General features: G+C 40.7%; 2 protein-coding genes across 6 annotated transcripts in view; both read right to left on the bottom strand.

Moving 5' to 3' along the window:
- The window catches only part of PTPRB (protein tyrosine phosphatase receptor type B), a 62,597-nt gene extending 60,738 nt beyond the window's left edge, over window positions 1-1,859 (bottom strand). The window contains exons 1-2 of the mRNA XM_068669206.1: window positions 1,717-1,859; window positions 28-420 (exon numbers count right to left, since the gene is read on the bottom strand). Coding sequence (XP_068525307.1) covers window positions 28-420; window positions 1,717-1,771 — 448 coding nt within the window. The 5' untranslated portion in view covers window positions 1,772-1,859. The remainder of the gene's footprint in view (window positions 1-27; window positions 421-1,716) is intronic.
- Window positions 1,860-2,501: 642 nt separating this feature from the next.
- PTPRR (protein tyrosine phosphatase receptor type R) overlaps window positions 2,502-17,721 on the bottom strand; it is a 141,885-nt gene continuing 126,665 nt past the window's right edge. For all 5 annotated transcript variants that reach the window (XM_068669200.1, XM_068669204.1, XM_068669202.1 and 2 more), the window contains 4 exons: window positions 15,079-15,189; window positions 13,708-13,865; window positions 9,691-9,804; window positions 2,502-3,719 (listed from right to left, as the gene is read on the bottom strand). In XM_068669200.1, coding sequence (XP_068525301.1) covers window positions 3,626-3,719; window positions 9,691-9,804; window positions 13,708-13,865; window positions 15,079-15,189 — 477 coding nt within the window. In that variant the 3' untranslated portion in view covers window positions 2,502-3,625. The remainder of the gene's footprint in view (window positions 3,720-9,690; window positions 9,805-13,707; window positions 13,866-15,078; window positions 15,190-17,721) is intronic.

Genomic DNA, 17,721 nt, shown 5'->3' with positions numbered 1-17,721 from the left:
GGATACTTCCTTGAAGGCATAGCTCACCTTGCTTTGAGCACAGGTTTACATAGACAGGTTTTCCCATCTCTCTGGCTTCAAGCTGCATCCACGTATGAAGATATTTCTTACTCTGCTTGGCCATTACCTTCTGACCTTGCTTTGTGAGAAAGAGCGAGCTGTTGGCCACCTTCAGGAGCCCGTCCTCCTCGTGGCAAGTCCACCTGACTGCCTGGGAGCAATCAACGATGATGCTGCGAGACGACAGCGCGGAGCGCGTGGAGATGCTCAGGCACTGGCCAGATTTCACGTGGAGGAGCCTGTCATCGGCCATCCACTGCCACTGCTGGTTGGGGCTGGTCATACTGCACTTTTCCATAACGACTCCTTTCTTTTCTGAAAGACACTGCTGTTTCTGCACATGGATAATCAGAAACCCCTCTGGAAGAGGAAAATCCCAGAGAAACACAATAGATTACACATGGTTATTTAACAAAAAGCAAATTCTTGATGATTTAAAATATGTCAGCGAATAAAGCTCTCTTCCCACTTTCTACATGCTGAACTTTTCATGAACTTTCCTTGTGCTGAACCTCTTTAAAAGAACACCAAGCATACAACCCGCATGATGCAAACACTGTTTCATGGTAATGTAAAGAGTGAGGATGCAAAAAGCAAACTGTTGTGACAAAGCTCACCTTGACCTTCATTATATGTAAAAATGAAAAAAACCAACACACACACACACAAAAACACCAAAACCTGTATATAAAATAAATCCAAGAACTTCTAACTTTAAATACCAGTTCTAAATATTGCACTTCCTCTGCTTGAAAGCATATAGACATCTACAAAACTCTCAAGTCTTTTTTTTTTTGTTGTTGTTTTATGGCACAGTCTTTTTACAATCTAATTTACTGCCTGCGAATTGTTTATTAAAACTCAGTGTTAGTGAAGAAAACATATAAAAGGACGTTCCCAGATCCGTGTGTCCCTCAGTGCCCGTGCCTTACAAGAATGGAGGCTCTTTACTGATAGGAAGTACATCTCTTACAGGATTTACTCCAATGTCTCTGGCTGTTAGTTCTGTGACCGCCCTGATTCACACCAGATCAGCTCTTTGTGCCACCATACTTTAAAAACATACAACAAATGCTTAAATGAGCAGAACTACAACTCATCCATCAAAAAGCCCTGAGGTTACCGATACAAAACCCATACGTGTCACAGAGCGCAGAACTGGATGTTTCAAAGGCAGCCCCTCTGCCCCATTTTTCTCCTTTTATAATGTGTTGCTCAAACATTTCCAGCCTCATTAGATACAAGGTGATAAAACCAATTCCTATTTCCCTCGGTTGGGGTTTTTCACCCCTCTGTTTTAACAGTTACAGGTAGTTTCTAACTACGCATCACAGAAAGCTCCTGCCTCTGAAATTTTCACAAACTAGGACAAAAAATAGGAGTTTCCCTTTCAAAGAGCTTGTCCCAAAGCTCAACCCCTGGATTGTCTAGCATGAGATCTTCTTAAAAAAAAATAAGAGTTATATCCAGCATAGAAAAAGACAGTTTATTTTCCTGTGGAAAGAAATCTAAACAGAACAGGCTACGTTGGCCCTGCCCCCCGTTCCTTTTGTATGGACTCAACCGAAGAAGTGACTCGGTTTTTGTAAGTCACCGGCTGCCCCGGAGGGGCAGAAAGACCAATGCAGTGGAGGGGAGGTGGGGAGAGACACTTACCTGAGGACATCAAGGCAAAACAGGTAAAAACCAGGACGTGAATTAAAGAATCCATTTTCCCTCTAGCAACTCCCCACGCTTCTCTTAAAAAAAAACACCTCAGATAAGTGAAGCGAAGGCTAGGAAGGAAATGTGCCTTCACAGGGGGAAAAAGTCAGTGACGAGCACTTCCTTCTATTCAATTGTTTTGGGGAGTTTTGCACCACTTCGTTGTTTCATATGATTCTTCAGAATTTACTAGTTGCTTTATTTTGGAAAAATACAAATATGTGGGGCACTAGAAGAGATGGCGATGAATCTGTTTAGACTAAAAGTCCAAAGAAAAGGGATTGTACTTTTGTGTAATGTGTTGCCTGTGAAATTGTGAGTCCACAGGTGACCTGGATGGTATTGAATAGGTATTCAATAGGTATACTGTATTATCCAGGGAACGCATACACATTTCTTTTGATATGTAATCAACAAACTCCTGATAATGATATTTGTAGCTCCACAACTCCTAAAAGCCAAGAAGACAGGGGGAGGAGGAGGGGAAGAGGAGGAGGCAGAGCTCTGAGGTCTGTACTGGGTCTTATACAAACTCCCCTGAGGACCCAGTGATGCTGATGTTGCCTTCAGCAGGTGATCCGCTTCGCTCAGTGTCAGTAGGAGCTTGCCTGTGTCATCTGGATTGAGTCTCCAGTGGTCTGAAGCCTTGGGGGATCTAACCAAATTGTACTGGTCTGTTTTGGGGGTACAAGAGTGTGTGCCGCATTACTCAAAGCAAAAATAGAGACTTCAGTAAGTATTTTATATCAAGTGTAATTTATTAGCAGTATGAAGCAAAGTCAACATCACTGCATTAAAAACTCATTATACCCTGTGAACAGACCTCCCAGTGCTATAAGTCATAATGCCAACTTCGAATTTCTCTTAAAAGCAAATTCTTACTGAGCAGTAAGGAAACAGTCATAGCAGCATTTTCTTTTTTGTATAACCTGTCGTGGAACAGTCCATACCACTAAAGGCATCTATCTCACATTGAAAGAGATAGAGCAGATAAACAAGATAAGCAAAAAATCCCATATTAATAAAAGACAGACAAATATTTAAAATCCTTACCATTTAATATATGCTACAAAGTTTCTTTCAAAAGTAAAGTGACTTACACAATTTACAAATACACTGGATTTGGGTCTGTAGCAGAAGCATGTTCTAAGACAATCAACAGTATAGGGTAAATACGTACACACTGAATAACAGACATTGTGCTCTGCAACTGCTCTGTAAGACCTACAGTAAATACACATTTAATAGTTAATAGTATGAAGAACATATATTTCCATATAAAATATTGACTGCTTTTGAATATTTTCAAAAACAAGACTTTTATCTCATCTTCTTTTTCAATTTTTTTTTAAATCCATAATTGAACACTTGCAATTTTAGCAGCAAGAATATTATGTGGCCAAGAAACAAGCTCACCACATAATCAGTAATAGCACTTTACAGTACAGTTGACAGTCCATTCACAAGACAGTTTGCAAACGCTAAAGCATTTATACACTTGAGAAACATTTCTTCTGTAGAAGTTCCAATGTCCAGCTGACTCCAGCAGTAGCACATACATACATTCCATACGGCAGATACCAGTATTACAGAATTAACCCACCTTTAGATATATACGTGAAATCCATGTGTAGTTTCAGCACGGTACCTTCTTTATAAATCATTTTTGGGAAGCTCACAATACATTCATATACATTAAGGGTCCAGCAATCTTTATACTCTTGCCAAACTGTCCACAATCCTTCAGAAGTTGGCTTCAAAGCCATTCTTCCCACTGCAGTAAACTTCTTGAAGAAGCTGCTGGTAGGTAATGAAATAAATTACCTCAGGAGACTGACATTCGGTTTTACCCTCTTTGTCTTCACTGGACAGCTTCTGCAGAAAGTCTGCTTTCATACAGACTCAGTGCATGGTGCACAAATTCGTACTGTTCACTGGTCTGAACCATTCCACCCCTGAAAAGGAAACACAGCAGAGTGAAATCTTATTTCTTACAAATGCAACAACCTCCTGTCCATGCCAGCCCCATCTCCACCTGATAACGCAAGGACTTTCCTCAATGTTTGACTTAGAGTTTGCTTGAGTAGGTGGGAGATTTGCCTGAGCAGAAGTACATTCTTCATGCCTTACATGTACAGCATGAACTATTGGTCCCGATACCATCAGAGTAAGAACTACAGAGAAGAAACGCCTGGCATGGTTTGCATTGTTAAAACCTACATTGCAAATTCAACACATTCATAGAGAGATTCATTCAGACATTTGGGCAAGGAGGACCAGGTACAAGGAATCATCATTACCATTGATGGAGCAAGGCAATATTCAGAATCTGGCCTTTCTCTTTTGTCCTTTACTAAAAATGTAACCTTCGTTGACCCTCAGATTGCCTGTACAGAGAACAGCTCTTCCTGTCCTCTTTCTAACGCCTACAATGCATCCTGTCTGAACAGCAGCCACCTAAGAAATTTTACAGCAGTGACTCATTTTAGCACCAACAATACAGCAGAGCTTAACTTGACCATAAAAAGGACTAGTAACAGCCAGCCTGGGTTAGATGCCTACATTTAATACATTCAACCGATTACAATCCCTTTTTCAGGTCAAACTGTGAGGATCAAGTCCCACATGTCCAGTGCCAACTGCAGTGAGGTAGGAAGGGGATGATGTCCTACAGGAGGTAGGCGTGATATTTACTATGAGTGTTACCATTCAGCTCTGAAATTGAACAGAGCTTCATTCTGACAGTACTAATGTCTTTCAGATCTCATTTCTTCTCATTGAGTGAAGGCCTAGGTTTACTTAATTCCACTTTCTCTCACCTTCCAGTGTAGTCAAAGCAATAAGCTCATCCTCAGCTTACCCTGGAGCAGCTACTTACCTTTGTGTGGATGAATGGACTTAGATGGAAGGATAACATTAAGATATGTATTGTGTTTGGCATAAGCTAAACCTTCACTACAGCAATGAAATTCAGAGGGGGATTTGGATCCAGAGCGATGTAAAAGCCAGGCAGCTTACAGCAGGTCTGACAGACTCCCAAGCAATCGCTTTCAGGGGTAGCAGCAACAAAATGGTCTACCAATATAGAGCTGCGTGAAGAACAGCAACACTGCCTCAACAAATGCTGCCCTTTAGTATTAGAGAAGTTCACTGACAACCATGAGGCCCTTTTACTTTCCTCAGTACTGCCTCTTTGCTTTGCCAACAAAGACATCCACACATTCATAACCCCTGGCTGCCTGCAGCCGCTCTCCTCTGCACTCATCTCTCGCTTGGAGATCCAGTGAGCGTCTAAAGGTGCCGGGGGGGCTTTGTTCTGGTCCTCCGTGCTGCCTGGCCTCTTTCCTTCCTGCCCCCTTCTGCGTCCTGCCCGGCCCACGCAGCCCCTTCCCAGCTGCTCTCGCTCCGTGTCCCCCAGGACACGCTCTCGGGGAGCAGTTCCCCGGCTTCAATCTGCTGTGAGGAGGGGTGGAGGAGGAGAGGCATCCAGGGAACAGCACGTGGCAGGACGGGAAGGTTAAAACCAGCCTGGCTGCACTAGGCTGTTGGTGGAGATGACCCTCGCACCTATCTCTGTTGGGCTGCAGTAACACAAGATCCCTGAGAAAGCACATAAAAGCCTGGCTGGGGTCGAGCCCAGCACTACTGCATTTGCCCCAAGAAAAAATGAGGTGTTGTGGTGCTCCTAAACCCCGTGTGGGCAGAGCAGTGCAGATCCCTGTCAGCTGAGGGGGCACTCAGGTCCTGGAGGTTCGGACAACTTGTCAGTGCTCACACGTGGGATCCTCCCCTTTGCTCTTGTGTAGAGCCCACACCTAACATCAAGGAATTATCTGTGATCCTAAAACACCATTTTTAGGAAGAGTGTTTCAGGAGGAAATCTGCTCAGGGAGGGAGGTTTCCTCTCGCGTGTCCCCAGAGCCCAGGAGGGATGGACCCGCAGCTGCGGCACCTCCGGGCCTGCAGCCTTCGTGCTCTGCCAGGCCCCGCTGCTGGCTCCTCCACGAGCTGCTGGGCTCGCTGCTTCTTCGGGGTTTCATAAGGAACAAACCCTGGTGCTCAGAGGGTTTGGGGACTATATCCAGGTCTGCCTGAGCAGCCGTGGTGCAGGGGCTTGTTCCCTGCCCTCTGGCTTGCTGCTCGTGCAGCTGGATGCAGTCCGCTCCACAATGAATGTGATGCGGCATTTGGAATTTTTTTTTTTCTAACCTGAAGCAATTAGTCAAAACACTTAAACAATGAATTGACGCACACTGGAAACTCTTTTCATCCTGTCTGGAGAGCCAAAAGCAAAGTTATTGGACGTCATTCCAAGAATGTGCCTTTAAGGTTAAGAATGTGCAAAGTTTCTCGATATCACAGTAAACCTTGAAGATGCCTCACATCAAACGTTTCCTGTTTCTGTTGTAAAACATAAAAAATGAAGTGGAAAAAAAATAAAGTTGAGCAGATCTGAGGGTCTGTCTTTCTATGAAGCCACACAGAGCACGGCTATTTCTTCAACGTGGGTCAAGATTTTGAGTGGATGGTCCATTTCCTCATGTTAGCTCAGCACAGACGACTGCTGCCAGATCCTTTCACCCCTTAACAAACTCATAATTTATATCGAGCTGCTAAGAGGAACCCAGCACCTGAGCATACTGCAATTGGGAGCAGCTTTCTCCCACACCATTCCCTGTTGGAGCTCTATTTCCAACTCTGTTTCCAGAGGGTCTTCATAGGCAGTTAAAGAATCCATTTTTCAGCACAGCTCTTTACCACTATCTCTAATTTATCTGTATGCTTGTTTGGTTCTCACAGACTGCAGTCTGAACACTCCGTTTTCTCTTTTTGTGAGGGCAATCTGATGTACAAAGAATAAGTTGCAGCCTGCTGCTGGCCAGCTTCCTGAGGATGAAAGCCTCATCCCTGTTCCTGCTCTGCTCCTGTTGGCCACACCTGCAACCGAAATGCAACTCATCTATGGCCACAGCCAGCTTTTGCAGTCATGTCTAGTGGGATGCCAGCTTCAAGCCACTTGTAGTGACCTTATCTCACACACCACCAGCTGATATCCCCATGTCAGGACTGGCACACCAGGAGAAGTTAATCTCGTGGAGCTCTGTGCGTGTTACAGTGACACTCAGCTACTTTACGAACCTGCAGTCTGGCTGGGCTGGCAGTGGCTGCTAAGCTCTGCTTTAGCAATCCTTGCTAGAAACTAACTGCCAGGTGAGCAAGAGCCATCCTGCAATATGGCCAACGGAGAAAAGGAAAGAAAAAAGAGTATCTGGTGTACCGAGTTTTGCCCAGAAAAATGCCTTCAAAAATTAGAACACAAATGTACTTTTTGCCTCAGGCAATGCCTGAGAACATGTAGAGTTCAGGAGCCCTCACCAAGATCTCTGGAGTCTATTTAAATAATCTGAAACTTGAAAAAAGATCAAAATGCACAAACCACAAGACTTAGATTTTATAACAAGCTTTGTGTCACTGACATCGGTGTGCTGAATGTTTATATTTAGGTCAGATTTCCATTCTTTTTCCAAGGTAATCCAGGATCATACTACATATAAGAAAGTTCATTAGCCAGATATACTTAACCAAACTGTGTTGTCAGTAATAATGCTGAAAATCTGGAATATTTTTCCTGTGGTTGAAATAATAATAAAATATCTGAAATAGAAACCGATGTAGCTGAGAACAGAGTTTGCCCTCACTTCTCTACAATTAAGCATAAGAGCAATGAGAAAAAAAGGTTGACTTTAACAGAAATACTAAAATGGGGAAGAACACTACAGGCCTTTTTAAAACAAGATGAATAGATAATCAGGATGGAGCACTGGAAACGTGGAGTTGATAATTTAAAACAGAGTAAGCATTTTTTCCCTCAGCTCTTCCATCTTTTTCTGCTGCTGTGATTTTCAGGTCAGGAACTCCCCTTGGAGAATTCTGCCCTCCAAGTGGCTCATGCTGCCCTGTAAGGATCACGTTACATTCTCCACTCTGATGAAGGTGTGTGGGAGGGGAAGGGCAGGGGAGGTGATGCATAAACACAGAAAACAGTAAGTATTCTGGTCCTTTTGCAGTTTGTGGCTCCAGTGCCTTTCAGAATGCTTCAAAACACGAAAATCCTGTATTGTCCCTTTGACCTGATCTCTTTTTCAGCATTTGCACCCCTTATGGCTCGTTTCCATGTAAAGAGGAAAAGTGTGTCAGAAACAGTTAATATTCTTGGAAGGAGATTTTATAACCTGGTACCTACAGCAAGACTCTGCTGTTCTTGGTGCAACCCTGTTTGTTTACCTTATACAAAATCCTGTTTCTGTAAGCAGAATAAGAAGTCCAACCAAACCAGCAGCTTGCACTGTACACAATACCCACATCCTCCTTTCCAACACAAATCTTTCTTCAGCCACGGTTTTACAAAACAAAGCATTCTGCAACAATGTTGGCTTACAGCGTTCCTGCTTCCAAGCCCTGCTCCCAAGCTGTGAATTCAATCAGGGAATTGATCTGACTTAAGAAAACTCTGCAGCAAATGCCTTGTTGTTTTCTTAAGCTGGGTTAGTCTGCCAACCCGATTCAAAAGGAGCTCCAGCACAGCTAAGGAAGTAGCATCAGACTTGGTACTCTCTGCTGTGAACTACACACTGCGTGAACCTGGATGTCCCTGTCAATCCAGGCTCAAAGACGATCCTTGCCTCCAGATTGCCCCGTGTCTCTTCCGACCTAACGGGATGCTGCAGTCAGCAGAAAGCTCCAGGAGGGAAAAAGAGGAGCACCAAATGCCCAGCAACCACAGGATTGCTATCTCAGGAGAGCTTCATTCAGTAGAATGTCACCCAGTCACCCAGAAAACAATATTCCTTAATCAGGATCTAAATATGAAAGTAATTTTGAATACTCAGCTAATGCTGTCATGCCAGTCAGCAAAAGTGGTGGCAGCCACTCCATGTAAAGCAGCATTCAGCTGTGAAGTGGTTTTCAGAGTCATTACTGAAGAGTAAACCAGTCTTAGTCTGGCTCCTCTCCATGTTAGGACATCGACGATGCTGGGCAGATGTGTTATGTTTCTTTCCCCCATTCTCTGGTATCTGGATGACATAAGCACCCTTCTTTGTGCCTCAGAGAATTCCCCATGTAACCCACAATTTGATGTTACAGCAGCTACGGGCTCACTTTCAGTTAACAACTGCAATGTAAGGGTAGTCAATTCACATGGGAGACTTCAATCACTGCACACTTATTTCAGCTCTGAAACCACTTTTGAGACACAGGCATCATCATGAAGTAGAACAAAAACATATCTTAAAAAAATATATGGAAAAAAAAAAATCCCCACTCTTCTGCCAGGATAGGAAAGGCAGATGCTGTGTTTCTCCTGCTAGAGATGACTGGAGGACTAACGTCTACATTACCTGTGTCCCTTCTCATGGCCTACATACAGAACGCAGGTCCCTGCTCTAGGTGTTAGTGATGTAACCTCCTTGTACTGTTAACAGCAGCTGGAATTTGCGTCCTGAAACACCTCAAGTATAAACAAAAATAACTCTGCATATGTCTAGAAAGCATAGAGTAGCCTACACAAACGCTTTCTGTGTTGGACTAGTTCAGCTGCTGATGGTGCATGTAGGAAAATTTCCTTTGCAATCAGCAGAAGGAGAAGCAGGTCAGCTGGAGCCACGAGAAAATCTAGCACAGTTACTTGCAATTATTAAGTCATCCCGTATGCATGTTAGATGTTTAGCAACCTGAATATTTAATTTTGGTGCCTATCAGACTTTTCTGAAGACCTTGACGCCTGCATATTTCTTATAATTTTGTAACAGGTTTCAGATATTGTATCAGCTACAAGACACTTTCTGCAAAGATGTAGAAGACTTCAGGTGTCACTTTAAAGAAATTCACGTTATCTGATTGATTTTTGGTTCTTCTGGAACTCACCTGTCCACTCGTAGCTGGCAGACAATGCTCAATGCATCTACAACTCCTTCTTCCTTCAGTTGCTGACAACCAATGGCTGTGGCAATAAAACAACCAGTTCTTCCTATACCAGCACTGAAAAGAAGGCAAAATTTAATAGGTGAATGGAGCTCTCAGATTAGAGTTAATTGGAAAACACTACATAGATATGAAAACGATAAAAATATGAAGCAGGAAACTGTTAGAACCAACAGTTTCTAGGTTTGTGACTAGTAAGGGTTACTTCTCAGCTCACTTTTGTAGGTAGAAATAAAAGGGTGCAGTTCCTGCAGTCTAGCTGTTGTGGGCAATTTGTGAGGCTTACGTGTTTCCAGTTTGCACAAAAGTGTGTGGTTAATAGAACAACAATCTCTGTTAGCACCACAAAGTCCAAATATTCCCTAGCACAATGCAAACAAGTGATGGGGATATGTGCTAAGCTGGGGGAAAAGCCCGCCTAAAGGCAAAACTCAGTGGGGCTCTATGTTTGAAGCCCTTGAAGGATAGCGGGGTTTTGTTAACTGTGCCTCTAACCACAAAGGTAAAAGGACCAAGAATCGTGCTGATGAAGTTAATGCCCTTTCCTGTGATTCTGCAGGAGGGAGAAGGATTTGATACTGTAACTTCAGCTTTTCATGATGCCTGCTTGGAAACAGCCATTTTGGCATTATCTTTACTCCCTGAGCTTCCAGCACTTTTGACAATCTCTGCCTGACTCTGTTTCTTGCTTAAGTAATGTGGAATTCAGTACAGCTCTTCCTTGTCTTGTTACATGCCAGGAAAATGTGAGGAAAATAGTTAAAACATGGAGTCGGGGTCCAGGTCTCCGTTTGGCTTGACTTTAGAAGAAATACTTAGCCATTAGACCTTGCTTTCTTCACTTTTGCAATGGGTAAGAGTGCTACTTGCTTCTTAAAACACTACAAGAGTTATTTAAACTAAAGCCAGGAAGAATGTGTTGAGTGTCCCACATGAGAGCTTGATATGAGTGCAAAGTGTTACCAGGAGTATGTCCAGTTGCTACAGCTGAAAAAAATCACAACCTACTCACCACAGAATGAAAGATAGGAGTGCTTTTGGGATTCAAAAGCAAGCCCACTCCTTCCAAAGTGAGTATTTCCAAGAGGACTCAGCAGTATTAAATATACGAGTATGTCTGAGCCAACCATGAGGGGATAATAAGAGGTAAAACTGGCAGTGTAAGAAAAGGTCAAGTAAACTGAAGAGTGTGAGCTGATAGCCTGGCAGTGTCGGACAGGACATCAATATCTATGGGATAGATGTATCCAAAAGGAGGGAAGAGTTTATACAGGGATCTGCAAGTATCTATCATTGGATGCATACCCCCATTCTCTTCCTCAAATATCCTGAAATCCCTGAAAATGGGACTAAGAAGTTTAAACAATTCAGATGTAACCAAACTTGGCTATTATGAAGGGTTATTTTTTTCCCCTGCATTTTTTTTTTTGTATGTGTGTGTGTGTGGATTAAGTGTTCTTGGACAAGTCCTTAATATGTATTAGACAAAAGCTAGGGTTTTCTAATGTATTTTCTTCCTCAGCTCAAGCATGCAGGTCCTATCTTATTACACAGCATTATTTCAGACAGTGCAAGATAAAAACAACACAGTTCTTCACTTGCCTTACATTTCTTTTCTGGGATATCCAGAAATCTGGAGATCTACTTACTTTGAAGTGTTTTCTGGCACCCAAACATGTAATGCTATAATATATATTTCTATTTTTCCCTTCTTTTTCAGGATTTAAGGTGTAGTAGCTCATTCATAATGGTCAGCTAATTGGGAGTGTAGACTGCTGAGCTTCTGGGATTAAGAGATGTAGGCAGTATGCTTTTTATAGAACATGTTTATGCTAGTGAGGAAGGAAAAGTAAAATTTTCCAGCAATAACAGTGTCAAATTTCTGAGCATGACTTTTTTTTTTTTTTTCATTTAAGTGATGAAGTTTCTCATTTAAGAAACTCATACAAGTCCTCCAAAATTACTGTGTCTTCTGGGAAGTAGAATATTGCATTGTGGGCCAGATTCTTGGTCAGCTTTGTTTCACTAAGTGGGGCTAAATTAGTTTTACATTTGTGGAATATAATTCTGCGTTGTCTAATTCTCCTTTATTCAATCAATTTAAAGAAGAAAAATCCTTCTATGTCTGAAATCTATCAATTAACACATATTTGGTCCCAAAGTACTGAGTTGCCATCAAACCCAAACTTATTCTGAGGTATTAAATGTACATGTAAAGGACAGATTAAGGAGATATTTTCCATCTTTGCCACGTGCTTTAAATGAGCAATGCGAGAGAGGAAGCTTATACACCTTTCCAGCGAATATCACTATAAAGACTCTTAAGGACTTAAAACTTTCTTCCTTTGAAAGTCTACTTCCTTGGTATGTGGAGAATCAGATCCGCTGATTTCAAGGACCAAAAACAAGTGCTTATTATTTTTCCATGTGTTTGCAGAACAGGAACTGCTTTGCTGAAATGAGTAAAGTCCTCCTCATATCCTAAGTCCTGAATGGACTCCTCACTAAAGTGTGTAAGACAGCAGCCTGTGCTGATAGACTACGAGAAGACACACATAAAAAAATGATGTATATATATATATTACTTCTTATAATTCCAAATCTTAAGAGATTATTAAAGCCCTTCTATTTCAGATTAAGGATCATGCTTGAGCATGCCCTGTAATGCTTCTCTGGAAATAACTGAGAATTGTGCATTTGTACATGGTCTGATTTTAAAAGTGTGCACATGATCTGTAAGACCTGGATGACAACACTGGCAGCTCATATTAAAAGGGAAGAAACTATGTGATGAGAAAATGCAGTATGAGTGAGTTTATCCACTCTGTAGACCATTGTGTAGTGAGTGTATAGTTAGGTGAGTTGTCGCTGAAGAACTAGTAATTTTAATCCTGGGTCTAGGCCTTCAATCATGAATAATTATAGACCTTGCTGTCACATTGCTCACATCAGAAAGACACCTTCTTCCTCTGAAAACCTTAATTACTGAAGATCCTCACTAGAAAAATGGGAACCTCAATGGCCATCCATGTATTTGTGGATTGTTTAGGATAACTACAATTCCTGACAAAAACAGCTGCATAAAATTTAGAAAATTCCTACTCATCACATTCTAGTTTTGCAAAATGATGTGTGATTCAGATCTGGCTTCCATTCCTCTAACTCCAAAATATGGAGTTAAAAAAGAAGTGGCTCCAGATGAAAAGCTCTGGTTTTGATGTGCTTCTAGAAAAAAAATAAAAATAGTACTATACCAATTGTAAGAGATGTATCACAGTTATGAGACAAAGCAAGTAAAGAAACATTAATTTCTTTTTTTTTTTTTTTCCGTTTTGCTTCACCTACTTTTTTTCACCAATATATAAATTCAGTCCAACTTCCGACAACTTAATTTGCAACCGGGGGCAATGAATCAACATCAAACAATAAAAGGGTATGATGTACTTAGAGTGATTACAAGGACATTCATTGCAAATTGTGTTCATTTTAATTTGTGTTAATAACACTCTGCTCTTGAGTGTCAAACCAACTGCCTTTGTGTAAATGTTCACAAATTTTAGTACCGATGTGTTCTGGTCTGCAAATTTGTACCTGATGTCTGCTGCTTACAACATTTTAGTCTACAAGTCACGGGGCATTGCATCTGACTTAGGTATGTAATAACGCAACAAGATAAAAAAGAAAGCAAATCATGAACAAGAAACAGAAGCAAAAACATCTTTCCAGCTGGTCTTTCAAACAGAGAGCTCATTAGCAGAAATGGAGAATGTCTTGGAAAAGATTTGCTAGAAACGAGGAAATTGTCTGCAAAATTCAAATCCTCAAATAGGAGCTGAAAAAGGCAATTAGCATGAAGAAGACCTAGGGAATTTTTCTCTTCCCCAAATATGCTCTTTGCTTGGGAGGACTGTTTGATGTGATTTTCTGTGACAGTTGTTTAAGAAAAGGGTTGCAAATTACCTGCAGTGCACGACGACGGGCCCTCGGCCGGGTGATTCCAGCCTGTCCTCTTCTACGTCCAGCATCAGCTGCAGCAGCGGCTGGGCGCTGTCAGGGGTTTTGTGGTCTGGCCAGGACGTGTACCAGTAGTGCTTCACGCTCTGGGATTGACTTCCTTGCTGGACATAACATCAAGGTTTTATAGGCATACTTGTGGTGAACAATTCTTTTTATTTTTCTCGGTGTTATGGTAAAAAGGCAGTAAACATTTTAAGAGAGATTTAACAATTTGGTTTTATTGGACTGAGGGGATACATTTGAGGGGAACAGACATGCTTCCAGGGACACCTTTGAAATAAGGATTTCTGCACCTGGAAAGTTGCCTGTTTTTCCAGCCATGTAAGCCCTGCTCTGTACATTTAACTATGGACTTGCTGTCTGTGTTGTCAGGAGGTAATTGTCAGAGGTCTGTGTTAGGTCAGCAGTAGAGTTAAAAGAGAGCACCTGGATTTGGGCTCCTTAATGTCTCTAAATTATTAAATATTTCTGCTGCCTTTCAAGGACATTATCATAAGGGTCAGACACTAAAATTAAAAGAGTATTTAAGTTAAACATGCAGAAGTACTGCACTTCTATGTTAATGAAATATCCCAGTTTGTGCAGCTTTTCTTTCCAACAGAAGCTGCTACCACTTATTTCAGCAAGTGAAGAGGGTAATTATAGGCTGTGGTCATCTGCACGCTTCTAACCTGGACAATATGGCTTCAACCCACTTCTCACTGCCTCTTCCGAACCAAATCACCCCAAATCAACCAAAGTTTCCCAGTCTGTTGTTTATTGTAAAGTTCTGTCAGGAAGAGCAGATGTTGGAGTCCCATAGCATATAAGCCCAATGTGGGGAGTAACTAACAAGAGGAGCATCTGCCTTATTTCGGACAGTGAATGCTTAGTCAAGAACCTTGAAAGCATGAAATTTTCCTTATGCACTCCTTATATTTTTACATTCTCAAATAGGCTATAAATGCACTCAACGCATAACACAGACAGCTTATCTTTTTTTCTGAATCATGCTGTGCTAGTTCTTTCATTAAATAAAATCCCTTTACATCATCTTGGCAATGCTAAAAGGGCCTCCAAGCAAATATAATTCAAAAGAGTGAAATTTGCATTCTTTTTGAAGCCTTTTTTTTTTTTTTTTATTGCCAGAATGATATAAAACAGCAATATGATGTGTTCCACAGCTTTGGTCTCAATTATACCTTTCAGCTGTGAGCTTCACAGCTCAGTTACTCCTCTTGTAAAAATTTATGCCCTTTAAAAAACATTTTAACTTCATTTAACATTGAAAACATAAAACATTAGGAACAATGCTTCTCAGATGCAGACTGTTACCTTTATTGTAAGTTGACGGACAGTATAGTTCTCACATTCTTGCACACTGTTAACAAGGACTTCAACCTTCCCGTAGATTCCTCTTTTTTCTGGCCAATAGAGCACACATTTCTAGAAAGCAAACATCAATCTCATCAGGAAACTGGACTGTAAAGCCACATTAAGATCTAAATTTTACACTTTTTTTTTTTTTTTTTTTTGTCTCATAAGTACAGACGAATTCAGCCAAGGTTATTGATGTTAGAAGCATTGTTATTGATGATAGAAGCATTCCTAATAAAGTCTTGTAGGCTTCTTATTGAATGACTTGGGCCTGATTTTCAGGATCTGAATCTCCAAATATGAACCTCTACCACTGAAATCTTTAAACAACTGTTTTTATTTTCAATGGCTCAGTGAAGTTAAATTAAAGGAACTATTTTACAGATTCAAAACTTCCAGATGATTTTTTTTTCTAAAACATTATTTCACAGAGTTAAATCCTGAAGACTTATAAGGTGTACTCTTTCTAAATGGGACTTCCTTCTAAGCAAGAGATTTAGAATTTGTCCTGTCCTCAAAAGGCTTTTTGTCCTGTTTACTCTTCTGAACCACAATAAAATAAACCATGCAAATGTGCCCTTAGGTCTTACTGAATTCAATGGGACTTAATGTGCATATTAAAGTGTTTTGCAGAATCATGGCCTAAGTTGTCTATTATATTAATATCATACAATGAACGATCTTGCTACAGCTACACTAAATTATATCCAGAATTCTTAAAGACTCAGTAGTGTTACACTATTTTGGTGACATATCTGACAAGAGTCTACTGAAAAGGAGATGAAGAAATAGTAGTTATAGATTTAACTGTCATTTTTTCCCCTGCAAGTTTCTTTATTTTCAGATCAACTGCAATTTCATGTTCATTTCCATTAAAGTATTTCTATACCTGAAAGCAAACATCCCTGTTATAAAAGTACTTCTCTAAAATAGATGCTTATTACCTCAAAAGTATAAGGTGTATGAGCCACATTTTCTGAAATAATGCTAGCCAATCTGAATCATTCATTGAATTAAAAAAAATAGTAATCTAAAGAAAGTAGCACAAAGGTAAAAAAATGCACTGAGAGAACAGACAGTCCCACAAGAATAGGAAACCCCAAAAGGACTTGTTTGCATTTCCTCAAACACACTTGCTGAAGAAACTCACATATATTTAGACAGTAGCCTAAATATACATAAAAACAAAACAAAGCAAATATGCACAGCAAAACAAAACAATCACTTTAATATCATTAATTGCTGTAAAACATAGCTTCCAGAAAATCCTGCTAAAAATGAGGCAAAAAACCACCATCAGTAGTGTTCAAATTAAATGCCACAGTAAAATGCAAGGCTTTACCTCCAGGTGTGATCTTTAAGCTGCTACTCAACCCACTGGCTGATTGAACTGAATGCAAACATCCCTGCTCTATAAATACTCTTCTAAAAATAGATGCTCATTACCTTCAGAGTGAAAGGTGTACGAAAGCCACATTTTCTGAAATAATGCTGGCCAATCTGACTGGTTTCGTTCAAATGCTGTCTTTTGGAGAGTTATTCGAGCATCTTAAATTCGCTGTCTCCCCGAAGACACCAAGAATGGCAATAAAATACTCAGAAATTTGTATGAAAAAAAAGTGTTCACCAGTTCCACAACCCATGTGACACATACAGCTATTATCATCTGCAAGATCTGCGATTCATGCCCCTCCCTGGGAGTGTAGTTTTCAGTGCTAATATGGGAAAAAAATCTAAATACACAATTGTACCCTGACAATCAACAATAGTGCAGTCAACCCCTGAGACTTCTTGATAAATGAAAGTATGCTGTGCATACTACAAAACCTTCAGGCAGTCCATACAAGTGTTTTTCTTGACTCTTTCCCAGAACTGTAATTGGCAGCTTATGCTGGGTGGACAATGAGACGGGGCTGTCCATTAAAATAACTTTCATTTAACAGCCCATCTACATTTAGTAAGATACAATGGATTATTTTTAACCCAGTCTCCATGCGTTTTTTAAACGTTCTATTTGTTACTGCTTTAACAGCCTTGAAAATAGAGCTGGGATCAGCTGTTTTCAGGCACTTCTAAGAAGACAGATATTTGGGGAAATTAAAATGTTTTGGAAAGTTTATTGTAATAAAGGGATAAAGGTGAAGTTGGGAGGGATAAAGATATCAGATGTACAGAAGATAATATAGAAATCCCAGCAGTACCACCACCAACAAAAAGATTAAATGGCCTCAAGCTGTTATTTGAACCTAAAAGGAAATTCCACTGGTCTCAGGTCAGTATATTTTAGACCTGCTCAAAAGCCAAACACAGTGGTTAAGAAGGTTGCTATCTAGCCTCGTGTCTGTAATTAGTAACAGCTTATCACCTACTGTATATACTAGAGAAAAGGAAGAATTCACTTGTTCTTATCATCATCTAGTCCCCACTTTTCATGTTCGTCCTCTTCCTTGCTGTTCTCTCAGGCCTCTTTGTTTCCCTTTGAGCACATTCATCTACCCCAGCACTTTCTAACTAGGTCACAGATTTTGCGAACTTGGGGTTGAATACTCTATGTAGTCAGCAAACACGTAACAGTTATGAGCAGGATATTTTAGAAGATGC

This window comes from Anas acuta, chromosome 1 (genome assembly GCF_963932015.1).
Source record: "Anas acuta chromosome 1, bAnaAcu1.1, whole genome shotgun sequence".
NCBI classification, from domain to species: domain Eukaryota; kingdom Metazoa; phylum Chordata; class Aves; order Anseriformes; family Anatidae; genus Anas; species Anas acuta.
This window is presented reverse-complemented; position numbering and strand designations above follow the sequence as displayed.